Source organism: Onychostoma macrolepis, chromosome 19, assembly GCF_012432095.1.
Source record: "Onychostoma macrolepis isolate SWU-2019 chromosome 19, ASM1243209v1, whole genome shotgun sequence".
In the NCBI taxonomy this organism is placed as follows: Eukaryota; Metazoa; Chordata; class Actinopteri; order Cypriniformes; family Cyprinidae; genus Onychostoma; species Onychostoma macrolepis.
Window position 1 is genome coordinate 16293766 of NC_081173.1, and position 20498 is coordinate 16314263.

The 20498-nt window shown below is 36.7% G+C and overlaps 2 protein-coding genes across 8 annotated transcripts in view; one reads left to right on the plus strand and one right to left on the minus strand.

Moving 5' to 3' along the window:
* Positions 1-47: 47 nt before the first annotated feature.
* sgce (sarcoglycan, epsilon) lies at positions 48-14854 on the minus strand. Its single transcript, XM_058752809.1, is given in 15 exon segments — positions 48-366; positions 453-490; positions 779-822; positions 1936-2124; positions 2519-2545; positions 3129-3343; positions 4889-5051; positions 5623-5821; positions 6337-6409; positions 6883-7040; positions 7313-7375; positions 7378-7434; positions 11823-11909; positions 12288-12481; positions 14739-14854. Coding segments are annotated over 14 exon segments (1401 nt in total). The 5' UTR covers positions 12325-12481; positions 14739-14854; the 3' UTR covers positions 48-315.
* The window catches only part of ppp1r9a (protein phosphatase 1, regulatory subunit 9A), a 53092-nt gene continuing 43399 nt past the window's right edge, over positions 10806-20498 (plus strand). For 3 of the 7 annotated variants that reach the window (XM_058752799.1, XM_058752805.1, XM_058752806.1), the window contains exons 1-2: positions 15061-15256; positions 17256-18643. In XM_058752799.1, the coding sequence (XP_058608782.1) occupies positions 17345-18643 (1299 nt within the window). In that variant the 5' untranslated portion in view covers positions 15061-15256; positions 17256-17344. Of the gene's footprint in view, positions 10996-14781; positions 14885-15060; positions 15257-15338; positions 15469-17255; positions 18644-20498 lie in introns of those variants that run through there. The other 4 variants (XM_058752801.1, XM_058752804.1, XM_058752803.1 and 1 more) reach the window with 4 other exon arrangements.

A 20498-nucleotide genomic window follows, 5' to 3' on the forward strand; every position in this document is an offset into this window, starting at 1 on the left:
TATTTATCAAAACACATTTGCTCATATAAGAACAAAACAGACGATATCAACTTGTTCAGATCCCAGTAAATGTGCCTCCATTAGTGGCTCATACTAAAAAATGTGAACATTCGACAACATATTTAACATGGATAGTATTTTAAAATATTCTTTTAGTGTGCCCATCTCAACATTAGTTCTGACACTGAATAATGTTTGGATATTGCACTTTTAGACATGTTGTGCGTGAGAACACAAAGGCATTGAGCTTGAAGCTACAGCTACACATGCACATTTGGCAAGATTAAACAGGTACAAAATTGAAGCCACATGTGATCACAGGTTTAGAGCTTCGGCCACCTTTCTCTCCTCAGGAATACCATTTACCTACAATGAGAGGAACATTTTAGAAATGTGAAATAGTTGTTCTTTTTTTAAAACACATTATCACAGATGCAAAGAGTAATACTTGCCTCTAGCCTCCGAAAAGTCGACATACAATAATTATCTCCTTTGTTAGCATGAATGAATGAACAGCATGTTAGACAGGAAGAGATTTCACAGCCGTCTGATGGCAGTTCATTATGTGTACACTGGGGTTCACCAGAGAGCAATGAAAGAGACTAAAGCACCGAGACTGCAATTAACATCTCCTATGTGAGGAAAATGACCACAGCCCTCAGTTTTTATGGATAATTTAGGAAAATGTTTAAATCTATTTCTGTGCTATCTGGTATCAGGTGCTGATCGTATCAATGGGATGAAAAGCTTAGACATCAGTTTTCAATGCTTCACTTACCAGAGGACTGCTGCTGTGGTATTTGGATCTGATTTTGAAGATTTCTGTAAGTAAAGACAAAAGACAAAGACTTGGCCAAGATGCTCATCACTAGCACTCTAATATCATAATATCATAATGAGGGTCGGTTGCATTAAGAGGTCTTGTATAAAAACAGTTTTATGCACATATTCTGTAACAGTGCAAAAGAAACATTGTGATCAACGTCCAACTTCTGAACTAATGGCTCTAATGAGTCGATTCTTATCAGTGAATAGAAAAGAATACTCAATACAAGTCAGCTCAACCAGTGCATGAATGAATATCTGTGAATAAGTCTGTTCTTTTTAAGTAATTGAACATAAGCTAAAGAGATCATGTCATCATTTTCTCACCCTCAAGTTGTTCCAAACCTGTATGAGTTTCTTTCTTTTGTTGAACACAAAAGAAGATACAGTATTTTGAAGACTGTGGGTAACTTACAGTAACAGTTACTGGTAGCCATTTACTTTCATGGAAAATACTTCATTCATACAGGTTTGGACAACAAGAGGGTGAGTAAATGATGACAAAACTTTCATTTTTGGGTGATCTGTTACTTTAAATTGATGTAGTTACTGACAGTGAAATGGATGTACATAGTTACTGTATTAAGATAAAAATGAATGTCTTTTGTCAGTAGAATTTTACTTTTTTAATGTTTTCACATTTTTGTTTGATTCTGCCAACATCTTTTGCGAGAACTGTTTTAAAATGATTATTAATAGAATCGAATAATAGAATTACTAAAATGATCTATTACACACTTGGCAATGGAACTGAATCTTTTTCAAAATATGCATTTTTTAAAAGTACAAAAATGCATCGATAAGTAACCAAGATTGTTAAATTCTTTATGATTTCAATTCCAACTTTTTCTTCTCATCACATCATTTTAGGTCAGTCGTACTGATGATAATACACATATGTTGTGATGTTTGATCTGCTTTAATCTCTCCAAGTCATCAGTGATTTAATACCAGGGCACCGGGAGATTCAAGCTTTTTTTTTTAAGAACACTGGATTAAAGTAACCTACTTTCTCAACTCTTCTTAAACCAGATCCACCGTTTCCAAACTCAAATTATACCTTACTTTCCACCTAGAAACTCTTGATTAAAGCAAAAGTAACAGACTCACGTCTGCGTCTGCATGAGCGGCATGCTGGTGGTCTCGTAATTGTCGGGATGGATGGGCGGCACCACCTCCCCGCTCACAGGATGGAAGACCGGCAGTGTCGAGAGAGGCCACGAAATCTCCCGGTTCTTAGACATGCTGCGAAGCTCCTTAGTAGACTTCTGAATGGAGCTGTGGTGAACCAGCTGAATACTGGGAATGGAAGGAGCAACTAAATGACTATTTAAAGCAAATACATGCATAAAAAGCATAATATAGAATATCTGAAGTTCTAGGCATAACGTTGGGTTATTTGTACTCTACTTTGCAAAGGGCTATTTGATGAATATTTGTCTTTTGCCACACTACCTCATACAATTATAATAATCATATATCTCTGTCACTGAAGCAGCTGCCCATTGATGACACCATGGAGACACGGAGGCGATTGTATGAATGAGATGGAAATGAACATGTCACCATGATGAAGGATTTGAGATAACAAAACATAGGGAAGAAAAAAACAAGGGGAACCTATCCAAAGAAAGGAAAAAAGGTCTGAAAGGGAGAAAGAAAAAGCCAAGACCACAGGAGAGGGAACACTTACTCTGGTGTTTGCATGTTTCTTTTTTCCCTAGAAACAAAACAAAATGACTGAATTAAATTCTAATATTAATAGTTAAAGACAACCACACAAAAGCCAATGGAGGGCGAGTCAGGAAGGGAATGGAGGGGTGTGAATGGATCAGCTGAAGTCTGGTGATGCAGGTGTCTCCTTCAGGCTGCGGTGGAAGCTCTGATGGTGGGTGACATCATCAGGAAACACACTGGGATTGGCTGATAATGAAGAGGAAACATCTGCCGGAATGGCTCTAAATACAACAGATGGAACCTTTGGACTGAATGCGTTTCAGTTAATGATTAAATGGTGAAAAAAACTGATGCTTGATGAAGATGGTAAGCTGCTTTTTGGCAGGAATGCGACCCCATCTTTCAGACTTTGACATATTCAAGAAAAGCCCTCAAAGTCTTCACTTAACCGATTTAAAAGATTCTGTACTGGCACTACATGGTTTATTATGATCAAAAAGTAATCTATCATTTAAATGTCGATCATTAAGCACCGCCCATTAATTACAAGAATTAAATACATATAAGAGGAGATTTGCGCTTGCTTGTGTTTCACTTTCACCAAGAGTTTAGCACAGCAAACTTACACCCCTTCCCGTCGGCAGTACATGGAGTAGGCGAGGATGATGAAGAGGACCAGGGCGACAGCTGAGGGCACCGCCAGGGTGATCAGGAAGTCAGCGAAATAGTCTCTACTTTTCAGTGACTCAGAAGGCGGGTTGTACTCGCCGATGTCCGGCAGCACACCTGTGCCCAGGTCTGGACGGTTACTGTGCACAGGAACAACCTTAGTGATGTCCACCTTCAAGAACAAAGACAAACTGGGCTCAGCATGAATAAACTCGTAACATGGTTAGAGAATAACTACATTGCATTTTCTGCTAAATTTAAGTGAAAATGTGTTTTTCAAAAAATTCTGAAAAAGATATATATATATTATTTTTTGGTTACACTACAGTTCAAAAGTTTGGGGTAGGTGAGATTTTTTAAATGTTTTTAAAGCAGAAGTCTCTTATAATCACCACAGCTGCATTTATTTGATCAAAAAACAGTAATATTGTGACATTTTTACAACTTAAAATAACTTTATATAAATTTTAAATGAATTATTAATTAATCATTATTTTATTCATGTGATGCCAAAGCCGAATTTTCAGCAGCCATTACTTAAGTCTTTAATGTCACATGATCTTTCACAAATTATTCTAATATGCTGATTCGTATCCGATTATTATCAATATTGTAAACAGCTGTGTCGGCTAATATTGTTGTGGATACCATAATACGTTTTTCAGGATTCTTTGATGAGTAGAAAGTTCCACAGAACATTTATTTGAAATAGAATTTCAAATTATAAATGCATTTAATGTCTCATTTGACCAAATTAATGTGCTGAAAATTTATTAAATGTCCAATATTTTGCTGACTATGGTTTGATGTCTCTGATATTAAGCTTATATTTACTTTATCTCTAGCTTTATCTCACTTTTATGAAATTACAATTAATATAATTAGACTTATGAAAATAATCATATTCAATAATGATGGGGATCATAAAAGTCTGACTTCTACTAAATGCTAACGCAGGTGAAAAACAAGTACACTTCCATAATGTACTTAAAGTGCTCTATTTTCGCACAATAATTTTGTACTTAATATACTAAAAATGATTCTTTAGTACTTCTTAAGGTCAACTTAAGATCATCTAAGTGTACTCAACTGTGCTATTTTGAGACGTCATGAATATGAACTAAAATGCACTTTTAACATACTATCTTTGTATTTAAAAAATGTATTTAGCTACCACTTGTAGTGCACTTGAGTGTACTTGTGTATGAAAGATGGGTTCAAGTGTACTACAAGTGGTAACTAAATACATTTTTTAAATACAAAGATAGTATGTTAAAAGTGCATTTTAGTTCATATTCATGACGTCTCAAAATAGCACAGTTGAGTACATTTAGATGATCGTAAGTTGACCTTAAGAAGTACTAAAGGATCATTTTTAGTATATTAAGTACAAAATTAGTGCGCGAAAATAGAGCACTTTAAATACATTATGGAAGTGCACTTATTTTTCACCTGTGAATTTAAATGTTATGATGTTGTTTTTCTCATTAAGTCTGCTAACAGTTACTTTTGGCGCATATAGCTCAATTTTTCTTAAACCATAAGATGGCTATCGTTGGATTAGGCTGGAAGTAAAGTTGGAATAATATCTGCTTTAAGATAATGGAAAAATGTAATAAAATTATAAAAATAAAACATGCATACTGTACATACAAAAAAAAAAAAAAAAGTGACTGTTAACTTGCACACAACAGCGGTCTCTCATGGTGGATCTCACCAGAGAGATCTTGCACCAGTCGATGTGAAACTGAGCTCTGAACTTCTTATCGCAGCTGATGACGGGGTCCATCTCCTGACTGCAGCGCAGCTGGTTCTGTGGGGTCTCCACCTCTCGAAGGCATGATGAGAACTGCACGTCTGCTCCCACCATCACATACACACTGCCAATGTCACAGAAGCTCACTGAAGGGCAAGGCTTTATGCACGATGTTCATAAATGTTTAAGCTGAGTTTGACGGTGAATTAGGACTTGACGTAACCATGCTGTACAGAAATACAGCATAAAGGCTTTGACAACAATAGCACTAGATAGACAATATACATCTTCTGTCTGTCAATATGAGTGTTCTCTGCTCTAACCAAGAACTTCTAAAATGCTTTATCTGGAACATTTTATCTTCTGAAAGAGGACATGAATATTTGATGAACAACTTATGCCAACGCATGAGGGAATTCCTCTAAAGAAATGTGAGCCGAGAAGGGCAGCCTCTTACGTAAATTCACAGGCCAATACGCACTGTTCTTCTGCCTTCTGGGACAAAATGTTCTCACTTTTTTTTTCAAGAATGAATTAATTTGAATAATACTGCAGTTTATACAGTTACTAAATCATTTGTTAGCATAATCAAGATTAGCCAGAAGATACACTACTGCTACTTCATATTTGTTGATTTATACCACAAGTATTGTGTCACTAATACATTTTTTTTTCAGTGTATATTTAGATCTCACCCCTCTTTCAGGTCGTTGATGGGTAATGGCACTCGTCCGCCCCGGTCCAACGCTGAAGTGATGTTGATGGCGTTGAGTCTCTCCGGTTGCCACACGTTCTTGACCGCACCGAGAAAATCTCCCAGCACCTCACTGGCCAACATCTCCTCAACGTTCATGTTCTTGATGAAGAACTCAGCCTGATAGGGCAGAGGAAATTCTGCCAGAAAGCAAGAGAGGAAAGTCATGAACATATCTTCCTGTATGCAATTAGAAGTAATCCAAACTAGGTTACATAACAGTTGGATAATAAGGCTGTCATGTTGAAGTGTCTCTTTATGGCAGATGGTGGACTGCGTCACAATAAGGTCACATCTGCACTGAAGCAGTTGCTCAGCTTATAGCTAAACACAGATCAGAAACGGGGAATCTCATAGCATTTAATATAAACATAAAACACATCCGCCTTAGCGAATGTTTTGCTACATATAATGTGGCGAATACACTAAATAAGCAACATTATTACCCGTTTAAAATATCCTCAACTAATAACAGTATTACAAAAAATGTTAATGTCTGGCTGGTAGATTCATGAATCTTAAAATGGCATGTTTTCCATACTTTAGGATTATTCTCCATATTAAGGTTTTCAGTCAAACAACAGAGTCTTTCTTTGAGCGTATGGCTGTATGTTATAATGAGATTTGCTAAATCAAAACTGTTCTTGGCTCTCACCTTCTGTAGACATGATGTTTATGACCAAGTTGTGCCTGGCAGTCTCAAAAGTGCGTTTATTATACGCGGTAATCTGCAACACGCAAGAGGGAAAGTTTAAGCCTGGCTCAGGGCAGCTTTACATTCATGCCATGCAGAGGATGTCAGAACCAGATGCAAACACATACAGTTTCTCAAGGGTAAAGAAGAATAACAAAGCCAAATCCTTACATGAAGCTAAAGCCTGAACAATACACAAAGAGTAGATAAGCATACTTTTGCATACAAATTCAACTTTGCCCTGTTACTTCTACTTCCCCGGCAAAAATTATTAGATTTATTTCTATGAAAAACTATACACTACTATTCAAATTTTTCAAATTAAATGTTTTTGAACAGCATTTATTTAAATTAGTTTTTTTTTGCAACATTATAAATGGCTTTACTGTCAAATTAATGCATCCTTGCTGAATAAAAGTATTAATTTCTTTCCATGAAAACTTACTGACCCCAAACTTTTACACGGTAGTGTATGAGATGAGATGTTTGTGTAACATGATAACACACCTCGATGATGGTCGGCTTGCCCACATGCTCAGCAGTTGGTGAGCCATAGAGGACTCCATCACTGTGAGGGGTTCTTTGAATGTAACGCAGCCATCCAGGCCTGTCTGGATAGCCTTTGAGGTTAGTGTTAAATGTGATGGGGTCATTACTCGAATCACCTGAAATGAAGAATCATTTCTTTATTTAAGCAATAAGGTATGACAGCCTGTGCCAAATAATACAAATAGTATGTAGAGAAATGTACTTTATATTTATCATGTGCCATGTTTCCTTAGAAGATAGACATGCAAGCTGACATTGATATGTTTGGTGAGCAGGTGTTTTGCAAAGTAGCTTCCAAGGTAATCAGGTGTTTCATAAAAATTAATATAACGAAACATTTATTCTGTATAGGCATATTATTAAGTAGTAAGCAGTGGAGTAAATATACCTGCTTTTGGATATGGTGGGAACTCTCCTTTAAAGTATTCCCTCTCTAGCACATGAACAAAAGCACTCCAGCAGAAGGATAAACGTTGCGGTCGGCGTGAGACTTAGAGAGGATGGTGACCACTGGTGCGGATAGAAATGACAAATTAATTAAATGCAGTGTAATGTGGCAGACAAAATTACCTTACTGTAAACAGTAAAACATCTGCAGACAAAAAAAAAAAAAAAATAGCTATTAGAAAACAATCAAATATATACACACTAGTGCTGTCAAACGATTAATTGCAATTAATGGCATCAAAAATAAAAGTCTTTGTTTACTACATAGTATGTGTGTGCACTATATATTTATTATGTATATATAAATACACATACATGCATGTATATATTTTTAAAAAATATGTTTATATATTAAGTATATATACTGTATGTATAACAAAAACTTGTTTTGGATGCCATTAATCGAGATTAATCGTTTGACAGCACTAATACACACTACCATTCAGTATGATTTTTTGAAAATAAATTAATACTTCTATTCAGCAAGGATACATCATGATCAAAATTAACAGTAAAGACATTTATAAAGATTTTTCGACAAAAATTTTAAGCAGCACAATTTTATTTAACATTGACCATTTCCTGAGCACCAAATCATCATTAGAATGATTTCTAAAGGATCATCATGTGACATTAAAAACTGGAGTATTTAAGTAATGAAAATTCAGTTTTGCCACCACATGAAAAAATTACATTAAAATACAATAATTATTTCAATTGTAATAATATTTCACAATATTACAGCTTTTACTCTATTTTAGATTTTAGAATAAATGCAGACTTGGTGAGCATGAGAGACTTTTATCAAAAACTATTAAATGGTAGTGTATATACTTTTTATAAAAACCAAACATAAAATTTTCATAGTAACTTAATTTAAATAAATAAATACGATTTTGTTGTTTCATAATAGACAGACATGACAAATAATGTTATAATTTATGGATATACTTTAGAAAATTATATCCATAAATTATAACATTATTTGTTAATTTTTTTTTTATTTCTTGTATTTACGCATTTATATAACAGGGTGTGTTTCTTTCTTCTAAAAACCATCTGTGTGGGAGTGTGTGAGAATGTGTTATGTGAGCGAGTGGGTAAGTGTGTCTTGGGTATCAGGCCTATCAGGACGGTAGTACAGTGAGTCACAATCTCAAACGCTCGACACACCTCTCACACGCCATCCCCCCCATCCCTCGCTCCGCACATTAAACCCCTTTCTCTGGTGCAACACATACTGTACACACATACTCCCCGTTCAAGCATTATTTAAAAGAAAAGCGCTCAGTGGTTCATAATAGATACTGGAGAGATGGTTGCCAGCATGCTTTTACAGTCTCTTTCTTTTCTCACTTGAAGTCAGCTGGTTTTAAATCTCCACAGGGGAGTGTGCTACACTGGGAGAAAGCTACTGCAGCGATGCACTACAGAAATACCAGATCTCTTCAAGCTTTCAGACACAAACTGCTTCTACATCACTCAAGGCAGAGCATGCGCTTACATGGAGGCTGAATGTTGCTCAAACACATTAAGCAGGTCAGAACAGCAAAAACCAAGGGATTACACAAAGAGAGCTGACATAAATATGAACATATAAAGATAAAATAATCTTTTGATACATCAACAAACAAAGAAAACTGTCCTGTGGATTAAAACCAGCTTACCCCATAAATTCACACACACACACACACACACACACACAAGCATGCATAATGTCTATAAGAGTATATAATGTGTATCAAAGGATAAATATATTTTAATATAAATATTTGTATTTAAATTTATGTAAATTATTCACATTTGTTAAATGAACAAAATAAATGTTATTTTTAAATTGACATGCAGTGAAGACTTTTAGTATTTTATAGAGCCGATTCCGGTATCTGAGTCACAACAATAAATCCACACACACCAATACCTATATATTGTGTATCAAAATATATTTTTACAAATATTTAAATATTATTATTGGTTATTGTATGCAAATTATTTACATTTGTATTTAAATTAAAATAATTTTTATTATTTTTTTCTTGGTAAATTTCACCTTATTCATAAAAGTGAGCACAATTAATGTTATGATATTATTGTTGCAAAGGGGGCTGGCTGTAAACGCAATGTTTATGTACATTTTCTAACGAATACTGATATAGCAAATTATCGAATAATGATCAATTGATATTTATAATGGGATATTACAATAACAAGGGTACAGGCTATATTAAAAAAATCTACTAGACTAGCACACTTTTACAATTTTAAAAAGCTGATTCAGGCATGGAACCTGCATTATACAGATTTTTATTTGTATTTTTTTCCATTTTTGTGTTACCTCATTTGAATAAATTCTTGTAGTTAACTTATTACTAAAGAAATGTGGACAGTGTATGCAAATAAACACTATAAGTAAGCATAACTCATAATTTAATGAGTTACGAAATTATGCTTTAAATTGGATGAACGGCTGTTTATGCATCTGTTCAGGCCAACACGACACATGTTGTCACATGCTGTCAACGTGACAGTATTTTTTTTATGTATTTTTATGTTTCCCGTCACTCTGAGAAGAAAACCATCCAAGCAATAAGATTTCACTCACTTCTGGTCACCTATGCAGAACTGTGACAAAACTGTGCTCAAAACAGACTATTTTGATACGCAACAGCAAATACCAGAGGAAGAGTCTGAAACCGTCTCTCTCTGTACTTGTGGATTCAGTGTTGTTTGATTGCTCCGAACATTCATTTTGGTGTGAACAGGCTTTAAAACTATGCAAAGATCTACTTTAATGCGCAGAGATCACAGAAATCCACACTGAAGGTAAACATTCATGCACTGTAGGGGCTTGTTGAACAGCTGTGTCATTACTAACGGTTTTATCCACGGTGGAGGTATTGATCTGTTTCTGGGGTGTTGATGGCTGTGGTTTTGTGCACATGGGGTCACAGATGTATGCTTTGAAAAATTGGAGTGCCAGATGGTTTATTCTGTCACCCTGAGGGCGACCTTAGCCCAGAGCCTGATATAAACCCAATAGCGACAAAACCACAACCCAGGGTCTATAAAATGATTTGAATACTATGTGAACTCAAGGCAAACTGAAGGTGATGCACAACACTATATGCTAATGGATCAACCATTAATGGTTAATGCCAAACTTTGCGACACTAAGTAATGGCAGGGTGAACACGCACATGCGCAAACACACGCACAAATTACAGACGGGCCCTTCAGTGGAAATGGCTAATCCTGGTTTATGATTTTATGGGCTGACCTTGGGTGGGCCAAATCAAGATATTCATCATGTGCCACACTTTCTCTTTCGCTCCCTCCCTTTCCGTGACACAGCCAGGGATGTCCTACTGAACTGTCGAATCAGCGCTGTGCTGACTTCTCCTTTCCGGTCAAGGGGGAATTCATGCACTTCACGATTCATTGGGAAGAAAAAAAAACAGTCCTGACTAATTGCAGGATTGAGAAGACGTCAAACTGTTCAAAGTACTGCGCCTGGAAGTCAATATTATGCACAAAACTAGGTCAGCCTGTCATGACTAAGCTGTAGCCGGGAACACACTCAAGGTGAAGTGGGTGAATGCTTTTCTCAAGCCGTCCATTTATCAGGTAATACCGATTTTCATTTTAATACATTTGAAGAAGTGGATAATGGTTTTAAAATCAATGCATTCATTTATAATGGACATAAAATGCTAAATGTATTATGCACATCAAAATGTTTATGTGAAACTGTAAGCATTTAAAAAAAAAAAAAAACATGTTATATATTAGAGATTGAATAACTGGGCTACTACATGTTATAATACACAAAAAGTAGTTTTGTTAAAGAAGTAGCCAGTTCTTCCCCTTCTACTTCAAAAGAGTCAAGAGGAAGGTGAATTATATAGGTTGGCGATTCAGCAGGTTGGCAGGTGTTAAGCCCAAAAAGCTTTGCACGGCAAAGTGCTGTGCGTGTGTTATGATCGCTTCAAACACAACGGCTTTGTCTCAAAATCTAGTGAGCTGCCTACCTAGTCAGCATTTCTAACATTACATGCACCGTTTTGGGTATCTGGCTATGCATGCCATAATGCCCAAACCTAATGTATAAGTAGTTCATGAATGAATCAGTGTGCTGAATGAATATTTTAAGAGAATGAATCACTCTAGTTCACATGACTTGTATTTCATTCACCTGCTTTACATCCCTCCTTTTTAAAGAGCTTTCGTTGATTATTATTGTTATATATCTTCAGCAATTCACAGTTGTCTCCGTTTTTTTTTTCCTGGGGTCTCCCTGTTAATTTGTTACTGTAAACAAAAATGAAAACATAGCAGAACCTGCAGAACCGATTCAAAAGATTCGATTCACTGGGATGAATCACAATCCCCACCGCTACTAGGCAGGCAGCATGCTAGTGTTTGAGACACAGCCACTCTTTGCAATCACTCACCGCCACTCTGAAACACAGATCTCTGTTTGGAGTCGATTAAAGCCCGGGTTTGTCCGTCTATGCCACTGACAGAACGGACTATTACGGCTTTTACAACGGACAAAACAGGAATAATACAGGGAAAAAATGTCATAAAACCATTTACTAAGAAAAACGGCGTCGTAATCTTACAAGACATTCCCGTTGTTCAGGCAAAAGAACCAAGTGTATTAATGTTGCTGGCATTTAGCTATAGTATGTATAAAATAATATATTATTAGTGGAATCTCTTATATTAAAGTCTCTTTCACGTAGCACAGTTGATATACAGTCTCTGCAGCTTTGAATAACGATTATCTGACAGTCAGTTTATCCATAGATGTAATGAGAACTAGAGCTATTCCGTTAGCCAGCAGGCTAGCTATCATCCAACGGGAAAGAAGCAGTATTTCTCCCAGTGTCGTCGTCTCAGGTCTTTATACGTACCCACTGTGAGCCCCACGAAAACGCCAACCGATACCATCGTTCATTTGCCGCAGTAGCTCTTAACATCACACATTTGAAGTGTCGCTGGTGGTCCTCGGGATGTGACAGCCATAAGCATCATCCTCCGCTGCTCGGATTCCTCCCACTCACTGAAGCTGATGGGCGCTGGTTGGCTGAAACATCTGGCGCAGATGCTGGAAAAAATCACAAGCTATATTTACAGGGGGGCCCAGTTAAGACGGAATGGAAAACATATGTAGCATATACCATACAATAATTATTTTGTCAAATGCAAACTCAATTGTGTAAGCATTTATTATTATTATATTATTAATTTTGGTTTAAACATAGTCTTTTGCTCATGTTTTCTATTTATGTGTATTCTGTAAAATGTTTTAATTAAATATACAGGCCTATCAATTTAAGTTGTTATTTATTTTTCTTTCTTTCTTCCTTCCTTTCTTCAGTAGTAAGTTCTTTCAGTATTTTTTTTTTTATTAATTTCTTTTTTTCTTCTTCTAAACTTCTTAACACTTTGAAGTTTTTCTTGCTGAGATTTCCCATACTAATCTTACATCTTGAGTTATCCTTTGTTTAGTTGTTTGTATTTCTTCCTTTTCATTCATTCATTCATTTATTTTTCAATGTTCATTATTTGTAATTAAAAAAAATGCTCAGTGGAAATTTTTTTTTTATAGAATTAAATATAATTATACAATAATAATAGTAATAATATTAGCAATAATAATGTGCCAATAGCCAACAATTATTGTATGGGTCAAAATTATCCATTTTTCTTTTATGCCAAAAATCATTAGGATATTAAATAAAGATCATGTTCCATGAAGATATTTTGTAAATTTCCTACCGTAAATATATAAAAACTATAAAAACATTTTTGATTAGCAATATGCATTGCTAAGGACTTAATTTGGACAACTTTAAAGGCGATTTTCTCAATATTTATTTTATTTTTTTGCACCCTCAGATTCCAAATCTCGGCCAAATATTATCCTATCCTAACAATCCATACATCAATGGAAAGCTTATTTATTTAGCTTCCAGATGATGTATAAATCTCAGTTTAAAAAAAAAAAGACCCTTATGACTGGTTTTGTGGTCCAGGGTCACATATTATAAAATAAACATTATTATATTGCATATATTATAGAATTTAAAGTGGCTGAAAAAGTGCAATAAGTTTATCATTGCTGTTTGTGACTGACACCATTTTAATTTTACTTTCAATTTTAAAATTGGTGACTTACACAGTAGCATGACCACTGAAATGTGATTTATTTATTTATTTGGTTTTAGCATGTAGTGCAAATGCAGTGCTGACACAAACACAATCCCTCTCTAAGGATAATGCACAGGAGCACAGGAGCACAGGAGGCTCCTCCCTCCCCCATCCATCATGCCCCATAAGCTCTAAAGATGACAATGAGATAAGGTCTATTAAAATGCATTCAACCCCCCGTGGAGAGGCTGAGCACGCAGATGGTCATGGCCCTTTGCACTGTGAACAACGCTGCACAACTGGACAGCCTATAGTGAGCGCTATGAGTGATACAAACCTTCTGTTGGGTCTTTATCATTTTTTTACCTCACGAACAAAAGTGCTACTAGGCTGCATCCTGTGCCATCAAGATTTTAGGTTGCTAAGCAACATCTCCAGACATCCGCTGACAGGAATACAAGGGGATCAAGCGTTATGCAATAAATAGTACTAAAAAAAAAAGAGGGTGTAACAGAATATTTCTGTTGTCTATTGTGCTACCCATAACTCAGTTCAGCAGTTTCATTAAATTTCCTTGGCAATCTTTGGGTTAAAGGCACAAAACCAAAGAAATAGGATTGGGATTCAACATTGGCTCAATGAAACAAACAAGTAAACTAAATCAATTTGGGCCTAGTATGCAGTAAACATCACTAGCCTAAACCTTGTAAAAGCAATTTAGAATATTAGAAATCCTGTTTTTCTTCATTCTCTGAATAATTCATTCTTTTTATATTCATACTTGTATGACTTTATGTCACTATCCTTATGCTGCAAAAGTGACACAGATGCTGTATCTGACTTAAAAAGTGCATAATGCATTTATGAAAAAGTGAATGTTGTGAATATGAATTTTGTTTATATTAATTATTTAAAATGTTTTACATTTAAAAATGGTAAATATTAGAAGCATGAAATAAAGAATGCAAACATGAAATATGTCAATATAAAAATAAATAAATGAAAATGATAATTATATACACATTCCCTGAATTCCGAATGCTCCCAAATTCCATGTAAATGTAAACCCATGTAAACTCAATGCCAACAGTCTAATTGTTGGCTTTTTGATCAGCTGATAGATAGATTTTAGTATTGAATTATCCTTCTTGTCACCACGTGGCATCTAACGTAACCACTGTAGTTATTATGCTCCGATTTTAATTACTTACTTTCCTTTGCCAGGCTGCAGTTTGCTCGTTCCCTCTCTACACAGATTACTGGACCGAACCATTCTTGAAAATTAAGGTTACACACCTGTCACGCTGTTGAAGCTCGCATAAAAATAGCACGCAGTCAAGTAACCCAATTAGTTTCGGTAAGTGAATTTAGAAATACGGAACTGATTTCGTTTGAGTGATAGTTTGACTCTGAATGGTGCAATGTATCCCTACTAAGGGAATGGCGGCATCACCCCTCGCCTGCAATGGCGTTGTCTAGCTGTGCGCTCGTGTATGTGTGTGTGTGTGTGTGTGTGCGCGCGCGCGTGTGTATGTGTGTGTGTGTGTAAAGCCCGGTTTGTATGTCATATTGTGTCAATTGTCTGGTGAAGTCCAGCATGGCAGCTTGATGCTAATAGAGGAGCTGAATTAAAATGTTGTTCAATGTCATTCCCCTTTGGTTAATGATTTAAAGCGAAGACACATTTATTCTTGGGGTAGCCTAACTGGCATTACATTTGAAGGCGTAGGTAAGTGACTCTTTTGTTTTGGAGCAACAACAAGGGAGTTAAGCAATACTTGTGTTACTTCTGCTTCGTGTTTGTGTACGATGTTTCGCTAGCTGTGGCTAAATACACTCGCAGGAATGAGCTAGGTCTGTATTTTTGGAGTGTTTCTGGATACTGGGTTTGTAGGATGGAGCTGTCAGTGATGCAGGCGATGTGATGTGATGCGCGTAAGGGTTGGTTGTTCATTATCTTTTAATAGCGCAATGGTCGCACTTTTGCTAAATGCATATTTACATTTGCCACAAATGTGTTAACAGTTTATTTGCATTATGCATGTTGTGAGAGTTAAATGTGCGCTGTTATTTAACCAACAACTGTTTTACATCATGCAGATCGCGCGCACATTTATATTTTGTCCTTGTGTTGGTCTTAAATGTGCATCTGCCTTTCCGCGCTTTGATTATCGATATAAAATATTAATTCATGAGATGCGGGGTTGATTTTTAAACACATCCCGGCAGCGTAAAATGCAGCGGCTGTCTGCGGTACACGATGGGTGATGGAAGGCGAATCTAATCTGAGTCATATCGAGATCTGCGTCGAAAACACATCGGTGCATCAACAACATCGAGCTGAAATTGAGTGCTCCGTCCGTCGGCCCTTATGGCAAAGTGATGATCACGCATAATGTTCAAGAACCAGGGCGGTGGACTCAGTGCAAAGGCATCCTCCAGCATCCGAGCCCCTTTTGAGCTGTTGTTTACAAACTGATGTGCAGAGTTGCTTTAGAGATGTTGTTTTCATCTGTCGTGCTGCTGTTCGGTAGGCTATTGTAACAGCGAATTTGGGGAAGTGACTCCATTAAGCCAACCCAAAACTAAGTTTGACATGTTTTTGTGTAGATATGTGAGCAGAATTACAGTAAAGTGGGAGATTCATGTCTCATCAAAACACTGACGAAATTTAATTGCAAAATTCAAAGTGGGTTTATAAAGTGCATGCCACCTGTATACCAAATAAGCCCACTACACATTTCCAGTGCAAATGCTTTATATCATATTAGACACTACGATTTAGATTCATTTTTGCTTAGTCAGCATGACTAATTAAAGAGCTGCTGATCAAACTGGAGTATCTGAGCATCCATTCAACAATATGCAAACAATCCCTATCTGGATACTACTTGAATCTTACCATGGTACCGCAAACCTGTTGTTATACCGTATCTTATCTTAAAGTCAGTCAATTTCTCTGACACACTCTTTCTTTGGGTGAGCATCTATTTGGACTCTTGAGCTTTCTGTCTCAGGTCATTCTATCAACTTCATATTTCTTTGCCAAGGCTGCAGCTTGTTGTGAGACTTATTTTTAGACTCTATAGTCCTTAAATTTTTTTTTTTTCTCTCAGTGTGTCGCCACAATAAAATGTGAGTGGGTAAAGTTCCTGAAATAAAAGGATGTGTTTTGAGCACAGTGAATTCAGCTTTTTATAACAAGTTCTGTAATGTTCTTATCTTAGCGAGCATATTAGAAACAATAGGGGTCAATGGAGTAGTACCTAATAAATCTGGTTTGACAAAAAAAAAAGTTATATTTCTGTGATTATACTCACAGGCAGTTCAAAATCTTTTATTGGCTTAAGAAGCTTCTATATATAGTTTTATGTATATTCTGAAAGGATGGTGTCACAATGAAGAATGAAGTGATGACTGCTAAAAATTCAGTGTTGCTATCACAGGAATAAATTACATTTGAAAATATACTGTATTAAAATAGTAAACTTTTTAAAATTATAATATTTCACAGTATTACTGCTTTTTACGGTATTTTTGATCAAATAAATGCAGACTTGGTGAACACGAGACTACTTTCAAAAACGTATTGCCTAATTTAATTTACTCTATAGGGTCACAATGACAAGTTTCCACTTTTTACAGTGTGTAATTGTGTTCTGTGCACAAATAATTGCATAACTCGTAAATTAACAAGCTACTTATAACATTTTTGTAAATGTTTTCAGGAATCCCCAACAAAATGTAATTACACCCAACAAACAACCTGAAGGTATGTTACTGTATATTTGAGAAGACCTCCATTGTCGAGGCTAAGATGATGAAGACAGAGGCCTCGGCAGAGAGGAATACCCTGAGGAGCGCTTCCCCGCACCGGAATGCCTACAGGGCAGAGTTCCAGGCTCTAAAGAAGGCTTTTGACCAACCGAGACAAGATGGAGACCCCAAAATCAAGGACCAGGAGGGGGTCAGGCAGCCTCGAGGTCGGCAATACGGGGCCCATGTCAGTCGCATCAAGAACATGTTCATGCAAATGGGGACTGAGAGCACTGGGTCCAACAGACGATCAAGGGAAGAGACCTCCCCACAGAAACTCAACAAGCCAACAAACTTCATCAACAGGGCAGATGGGTCAGTGGTCAAGTTCCAGCATGGGAATGGAGAGCGGACTGCCGGTGGCCCACATAACACAAAATTCTCAGAAACAAGGAAACTCTTTGAGCAGAGCTCCAGAGATGCTTCACAGTCACCCGTGTACTCTTACGGCCGGGACAAGAGGGGTTCTCACGAGCATTTGGATGACTGGCGGGGGGCACGTTCAAACCGAGGCAGTACAGACTCTTTGGATAGTCTTTGCTCCAGGACAGAGGCCTCATCTCCCACTGTGAGTCAGCTCAGTGCTGTGTTCGAAAATATAGACCAACAGGGCTCCGGTGCTACTGTCAAAAGAGGCCATGGAGGCGGAAGAGGGCTGTACTCCCCAGATGGCTTACAGAGACACGGGGAGGCCAGTGAGGACGATACCAGTGCGCGACAGTCTCCGTCATGTGGTTTTTACAGGACACGAGTGGGTAGCAAGCACAATCTGCCAGTTTCTTCATCTTCAGAAGATCTTCTCAGTCCTAGTCCTCTGTCGGAGGCCGTGGACCAGGTGAAACCTGATGAGAAGAAGGTCCAGGAAACCCTTGAGTTGGTAGATGGATCAAGTGAACCCAAACCAAAAGATGAAGTAAACTCAACCATGGCCGTAGACGGTTCTTCAGCAGAGACTCAAGTCAATGACGCTGCAGGAAATTCACTTGAGTCTACAGCTACCAAGGTCCACGAGGACACAGACGGTCATGTGAAAGAGGAGTCTAGCCGGATTACAGAGGACCAAATTGAAGAACCCAATGAGGAATACTGTGGCAATGAGAGAGTTATTTTCAATGCCGATGGAGATGCTTGTTACCAGGGCTGGGGGGAGAGCTGCACCGACCCTGAGGATGACCTATATGATGATGATCTTTCCTATGACCCAGGATCAGAGATTACGGAGATTCCCGGTCTTCCAGAGGAGGAAAATGAGGATATTCCACAAAAAAGGAAAATTCGATTCAGCTCTGCTCCCATAAAAGTAAGTTTGTTGCGGGTCTTTAACCATATTAGTGGGTCAATGATGTGACATTTAAAGTCGACATGAAATGGAAATTCACCCTGACTATATTCTACAAGCATCATATTAATGTTATCGTGAAGAATTCATTCACGCGTATGTTTCATTTTTAAATTTTAAATTAAAATGTCAAAAACTCAATCTTACAGTGAAGCAACTGATTTCTTTCTGACGTATCGCAGACTTCCCCAATTATGTTGTCTGTTTAAACCTCTGCCTCCATCCAGTCAACAATCGATGGCTAGAACCTTTTTTTTCTTTTCCAATAATCCATTTCATTCGGATGTACATCACAAAACAGAGGAGAAGATCTGTCACTATTTCCATTTCATGTTTTTTTAGTATTATTTAAATATTATCATAGTATTTATTAATATTTTTAATGTGATTTTATTTTGAAATTTTAATTTACATTTTAGAAATATTATGATGTGTGGTTGTCATTTTTATTGGATTTTATTAGATTTTCATTCAATATTTCCATTTTTTAGTTCTAGTAATTCTTGTACTTCTTTTTAAACTAAATTGAAAATTTCAGTTTGTTTCCAAGGCAACATTTCTAATTTCTGTTCAAGATTTTGAGTTTTTCATCTCATATTTACATTTTATTTTAGTTTTATTTAAGCTTTAATTTAATTATAAAAATATTTTGTATGTATATGTGCAAACTTATACATACTTATCTTTACTTATATACTTTATACTGTATACTTTAATAATACATTTCATACATGCACTTTAGTTGTTCTTACATCAAAAACCTTTTTAAATGACAAATGATACATCATGATCATGATACATTTTCATTCCTTTACCTTGAAAAATATATTAAGAACTAAAAAATAATGATTAAGGTGCAAAAATGCATTTGTGTTTTATATTTTTCCTTCCTTGTAAAAGATTTTTCTTTTCTTCTCATGGACACTCTTAAAATGTTCTCAGACAGACTTGTTTAGAGATCACCTGCATCTTATTATTGAGTTCCTGTTGTTCATCTTGTCTCATAGCATAGTCATAATTGAATCTATAGAGGCCATTGATGCCTTTTTTATTGATTTTCTCCAAATCTAGCGAGAGCAATTCTCTGTTTTGCCCGCCTATGTTAGTGCTATTTAGATAATGAGCAGACAGAACCATAAACTGACATGCAGAGGCCCACTCATGCCTGCAGGGAGATGAACACATATAGCTTCTGTCCTCACATGCTTCGCTGGCTCTCCTTGCTGTAACTTTTCACGCCACGACTGTCTGTCCCCATGCTTGTCAATCCCCGCTCCTCTAGACTATGATCAAGTCACGCTCCCATGAGAACATGGATAACCGCTGTGTTCGCAACTTTTTCCAAGGTGAAGCATGAAGGTAATTACAGTCTGTCTATCGATGTCTTGTGTTTGGAAGGAGGCTACAGAATCACACTGTTTCAGAGGGGATTTTTACGATGTTAACTTCTCAGAAATGCATCTTACAGCCAATTAGAGTTCAGATAAATTCGCTTAGCCAGCATTTAAATCAATTATCTTTGATTTGGCCATATAATAGCACAGCTGTGGACTAGGACTGTTGACATTGATTAGTTGCGATATCATGAAAATCACTGCTGAATGTTTGAGCTGCTGAAAATGTGTTTACAGCTCTGGCTATTAACTCTGATCGGAAGCTGGATGGAGATGTGGAAAATGCTTGAAAACAAACATTCCCCTGGCTGGAACAGTCCCATTAATACTCTTAAGCAGTGCTGGACCGGTTCCCCTCCTTCTCTCAAAGGTTAAACGTGATGTTTGCTTGCTAATCTCCCTCACACGAGCTGAATTTCATT